Source organism: Alnus glutinosa, chromosome 8 (assembly GCF_958979055.1).
Source record: "Alnus glutinosa chromosome 8, dhAlnGlut1.1, whole genome shotgun sequence".
NCBI classification, from domain to species: Eukaryota; Viridiplantae; Streptophyta; class Magnoliopsida; order Fagales; family Betulaceae; genus Alnus; species Alnus glutinosa.
In genome coordinates, this window is record NC_084893.1 from 7,750,751 (window position 1) to 7,756,440 (window position 5,690).

At 33.9% G+C, this 5,690-nt stretch overlaps 1 protein-coding gene across 1 annotated transcript; it reads right to left on the reverse strand.

Annotated features, from left to right (window-relative positions):
- Nucleotides 1–5,332, reverse strand: LOC133875773 (transcription factor PIF7-like). Its single transcript, XM_062314006.1, has 6 exons — nt 5,021–5,332; nt 2,950–3,436; nt 2,069–2,170; nt 1,922–1,987; nt 514–921; nt 1–324 (listed from the first exon to the last, which is right to left on the reverse strand). Exons 1-6 carry the CDS (start codon nt 5,119–5,121, stop codon nt 202–204), a joined length of 1,287 nt encoding a protein of 428 aa, XP_062169990.1. The 5' UTR covers nt 5,122–5,332; the 3' UTR covers nt 1–201.
- Nucleotides 5,333–5,690: the final 358 nt, after the last annotated feature.

Consider the following 5,690-nt stretch of genomic DNA (forward strand, 5'->3'; position numbering starts at 1 on the left):
TTATTCATAAAATATCATTCACCCCGACAAAAGAAACAAAATCTTGTCTAGAAAATTCCATTTAAAATTACAAGGCTGAAAATAATAATATTAATTTCCAAATGACAAACAAGACGTTCAACGTCAAATCCAAACCCCTCTACTGTCATTTTTTAACCCCTTCTTTATGTTTCATTGATTTACATTATTGATGCTTCTTGTCTATCCTAAGTCACTTCGAACATGGTGTGGCTGTGATGAGCTGCTCATTGCCTGTGTGGTCTGATTATCGACTTGTTGCCTGTACAGGGCTGTCATCTTGTTGTACATGTCCATATTCATCGACTGCAGCAAAAATTATATTCATCAATTAATACAAGCATATAGCTAGCTAGTCATATATAACACCAGAAAATTAGAATTAATCTTAATGATGACATTGCTAAAATGTCTAACAATTCTTGAAGAAAATATGATGAGATTCATTAATAGATTGTTATTCGTACGATTATCATACAATTAAAGACTACATACTTGTGCTAAAAAAGCGGAATATGGATCCGGCAAAGGAAGTGAAGCATTGTTGCTAGGGTCAGGCTTTGCCGGAGCTGGAGCGTGCGTCTTTGGGATGAGCGGGGGCACCGCAAATGGCGGCAAAACAAATGTATGAGGTGGGGCAGCAACTGAAGGTGGATGGATGAGCGGTGAAAGAGTTTGAGGCATGGTGCGTGCCATGTTAGCTATGTCAAGCATCCCCACGCCCATGCCTAGGCCGACCCCCATGCCCATTCGCGCTAGGAGGGTCGACATTTGAAGGTGTTGCTGCATGCCTAAAGGCATCATCATCTGGGGCATGTTTATCGCAGAACTCATCATTTGAATTTGTGCTTGAAGTTGTTTCAAGTATTCAATTACCTCATCAAGCATTGAAGCTTTGTCAGTCTGCAATTTTGATAACCAAATTAAAAAAAAAAATTCAAGTTTTGATCACTAACATGCAATTTGCTATATCTACATGCTTGATTGGCCTTTTAATATTTAAAAAGGAATGCTTTATTTGGTGCCGTGAACTTTCATCATTTTTGCAATTACTCTTTAAAATTTAAAAACTCTCAATTTAATGTATCGTACTTTTACTTTTTTGTAATCTCACCCATCCCGTTAGGGTTTTAGGGTTAAATCAGACGTTTAAAAGGTAAAATGACCCTCATACATCTATAAAATTGATAAAATTACAAAATAACCCTTAAATTACAATTTTATTTTTTATTTTTTTATTAAAAAAAAGTGTATTTTAGGAATTTCATCCGCCCCTTTTAGGATTTAACAGAAAATCCTAACAGATGGGTGAAATTGACATTTTGTCAAAGTTAAATACTCTAACTTGAGAGTTTTCGAACCTTGAAAGGTAATTGCAAAAGTGATAGAAACTTAGAAGGGTTAAGTGAAGTTTTTCTTTTTAAGAGGTTTTAAGAAAGAAAACTGGATTAGGATCCTCTACAATTTCAAAGAAATTTTAAATTCTAAAATTACGTGAATTCAAGCTATTTTTTACATTGAATGACGTAAAAATGCTACATATTAAAGATATGACATGTTATTGAGGCAAAAAAAAAAAAAAAAAACCACTTTTGGAAATACTCTTCTTCTTTACTAAACCAAAAGACAGTTTTTTTACTTAAAGCTTTTGTACGACATAAAATGCAAGAACCTGATAAAAATATACTCAATTCTCATTAGTATCATGCCACATTTTTAATATGTAGCATTTTTTATATCATTCGATACATAAAACGACCTAAATTCATATAATTTGAAAATTTAAAATTTTAAAGAAATTGTAGAAGATCGTGATCCAAGAAAACAACCCTTAAAAAGTACAGGTAGAGAAAGTATAAATTCACACAAATGTAGCTTAATTAGAGAATAATAGTTTCCTGACCTTACTTGCATTTGGCACCAACTTCTGCAGGGCTTTCATCTTCTGATTAATCCTATCCCTCCTTTTCTACACCAATAATATATATCTCATAATTAGCTATAATTTCAGCTCAATAATATCTCATTGAGAGCTTGATTAAATAATTACCCTTTCAGACTGGTTATGGATAGAAGCAGCTCGAATTCGTCTTGTTGATTGGGAGCTCCCTGTTTCATTATTGCTCTGATGCCCTTGATCATCTCGGTTTTCCTATTAAAAGTAAAGCAAAACTTCCCATGTATTTCATGACTTAATAATTTAATCCCTCAACTTCTATCACTTTTGTAATCTCCCTTTCAAAGTTTAAAAATTTTCAATTTAGTATATCGAACTTTCAATTTTTTTGCAATCTCATCCCTCCCGATAAGTTTTGGGGTTAAAACAGACAGTCAAAAAGTAAAGTGACCCTTATGCCCCTGTAAACTTTATAAAAGTACAAAATTATCTATAAATTACAATTAATTTTTTTAAAAAAAAATGAGGGTTTTTGGGAATATTTCACGTCTCCGTTAAGTTTTAACAGAAAGTTCTAACAGATGGGTGAGATTATAATTTTTAAAGATAATTTTCTATTAAAAAAAACACACACTTTTCTCAAAATTATTAACAAACAACTCAAAAACCGTACCATTACACTTTTTCAAACCAAAACCAAAAAATACTTCCAAAAAATTATTATCAAACACACCCGTTAATATTTTTAAGTAGGAATTAGTATAAGAACAAATTCATTATTATATTTTAGTTATTTTAAATCTTATAGCCATAAATCTTATACAATAAAGGAATAATATTTAGAAGACTCGTATACAACTTAAATAATGTGACAATAAAAATTAGTCGGTCACGTCATCCTAGTTATGTAACAATCGTATAGAAGTCTTCTAAATAAGATTATTTGGATATTATATATTATAGTTATGCTCCCTAACTTGTGACCAAAATTCACACAAAATGACCACAAAAGTACGTGGTTAAGGAATTTGTACCGATCCACTGCGAAGACAAGACGAATCTTCATCAGTGGTTTTGGTCTTCAAGCTCCGAGTAGATTCAAGGGAAGCCCATGTCACCATTGTTGTGTCGTTGTCCCTACAAAATGAGCCACTCGCGGTACCACTGCCACATGCGCTAACATCCCCATTGTTTTCATATGCACATTGTTCTGAATCTGCCCGTGTACGTTTCCTCACCAACGCCGGCGCGCCTTGGACTTGGCCGGAGCTCTGGCGATCAGGCCATTGCCTGCCGGAGGAAGCGGCTATATTGGGTACTGGTGTATGGTCGTGTTGGATTATATTAGGCGTTTGGTTGTGGCACGTCGTGGCTTGGTGGACTATTGATTCTAGTGTTTCGCCGGCCTTACCCCATGTGGGCTTTGTGGGCGTGGCGGTGGTGGAGAGCACCCCGCCGATCCCATGCATGGCTAGCTGCCCCTTTTCCCATGTTAGCTCTGCAATATTGCCATAATTTGACCTGAATTTCAAATACACCCACTCAATTACAGCAATCCTAGCATAAATTTTGTTTTAGTAATGATAATCAATGAAAATAATTCATCGAAAAAAAAAAACTATGCTTTCATTAGTTCAAAATTATAAATACACTTTAAGAAAATCTGGGGTGAGTTTGGGATTGCGATGTTATAGATAAAAAGTACGACTTTAAATTAAATCGCAGAAAATGAATCATTTGAGAATTGCGATTTGAAAACGCATAATTTTAAAGGGCAAACTGTGATTTTGCCAAACGCTTAACTGCGTTTTTAAAAATCAGTACTTTTTCAAATCGCATTTTTTAAAATTGCGAACCCAAATAGACCCTAAACACAATAAAGTGGTTATATATACACACTACACTAGGTACAAAACATGGATAACGATTCGTAATTTGGACAGATAATATAAGAAATTCTATATAAAATTTACCTGTTTAAATAAATTTTAGGATGTGCGAACACCTATTCAGGCATATGGATTCCATATAAAATCTCTTACGTTTACCTACTAAAACTATTGACAGTTCAGACAGATAAATGCCATGAATAAGGATCCGCAAAACATGCATATTGCAGCTGGGATAGATAGTACAGACAAGAGACAAATTCTGGATGCATGTGAGGCTCAAAATTGTACATTAATTTTCTGTGGCTGCAAATTCCGAAAGCATTAAATACTAGGTTTCTTAACCAAAAAGAAAATCGTGTAATAATTAATAAACTGACTGAAAAGAAGAGTAGCTAGTTAAGAAGTTAGCTGATGATGGTTTAATTTCTTAGGAAAATTATAAAATCATAGTACTACATTTCAAGAAGAGAAGAGAAAACTATAGGTTGTGTCATTTGAAGATTAGCTCATACCAGATAATGGAAATATAATAGAACAGCACAAAACTATAAAGAAATTCATCTTCTTCTTTTTGGGTGAATGAGAAACTTCCACATTCAACGAAAAAATGAGAAAAGAGAAACAGGGGTGTAAATAAGATTCAATAATTAACAGATATAAAATGAAAGAAGAAGAATGAAAAGGGAGATATAAAGGGAGAAAGAAATAAAACCTTTTTTCATCTATGGACAACGAAGGTAATGAGAGAAGAACACAATTAAGAAGACGGAAAATTAAACAAAAACATGACAAAGAAAATTTGAGAAGCTGCCAAAAGAAAACATGGGCCAAAAACGTAGACAAACTATAGTTTAATTAATTTGGTCGTTTTGTATTGGAAAAGAGTAGTTGGAGAAGCTATCTTATATGGAAATGATCAGACGAAAATGAAGAAAACTTGGGGGAAGCATTTTAATGGTTTCGGGATGGAGGAATGTGGATCTTGCATGGATGCTGCACTTATTTTATTTTATTATTTTTTTAAAAAAAAGGGAAATTGAAACAAGAAAGTACTCATTAATAGAGTGAAATCAACCATAAATTAATAAGGGTAGAAAAAAAAACAAGGGTTCTCTCCGAATTGAAGTTTTGTACCCCATAACCAGAAAGAAAGTAGATAAACACAAGGAAAAAAAAAAGAGTTGATGAAAGAAAGAAGATAGAGTGTACGTACATGTGCACGTGATCAGAAGATCTGTTTCCTTCTTCTCCATCGACTTGTTCTTGTCTTTGGCGGCTTAGATTCCAGTTAGGTGCTACAAACTGATTCATCATCACTCTCTCTCTCTCAATGAACAGGAGCTTCGGGTTTGGATTCACTCTTAGGAATTGTTTGGGTCCCTTTTAAATTGATGTTACAAATATATATATATAATTGGTTTGATGGAGATCTTACACAAAACATGTGGTGGCTAGAAGAAGAATGGGAGGGAATCGATCGGATATATGCTTTTTCTTCTTCTCCTTCTCCTTCCCCTTTCCCACCATCTCCATGCACTCAGGCCAGGGTTATTTTATGTCATTAATGCTTTGATGTGTGACATATTTCATGCCCAAACCTCCACGTTTTGACCATGTTACATGCACCTTCGCTTAACTCAGAGTTATCGATTTTCATTTTTTTTTTCCTACACTTTTAAAAATTGATAACGTGGGATTCTAATCTATCAATTTGTTTTTCATTTACTCCCTCATTTAATATTCTTTGTTAAATCACAACGGAGGAAGCAAAAATAACCAAAATATCTCTTTCATAAAATAAAAAATTTATAAATAAAAGTGGAAAAAAGGCCCGCGAGCACCCGTTGTTCTTAAGTGACCCATAACCATGCGAAAGGACATGC

Coding starts and splice junctions, on each gene's coding strand:
- LOC133875773 (XM_062314006.1), bottom strand. CDS start 5,121: ATGATGAATCAGTTTGTAGCACCTAACTGGAATCTAAGCCGCCAAAGA. Junction 2,171..2,949: donor CTTGTCTTCGCAGTGGATCG/GTACAAATTCCT, acceptor TACTTTTAATAG/GAAAACCGAGATGATCAAGG. Junction 325..513: donor ATTCCGCTTTTTTAGCACAA/GTATGTAGTCTT, acceptor TTTTTGCTGCAG/TCGATGAATATGGACATGTA.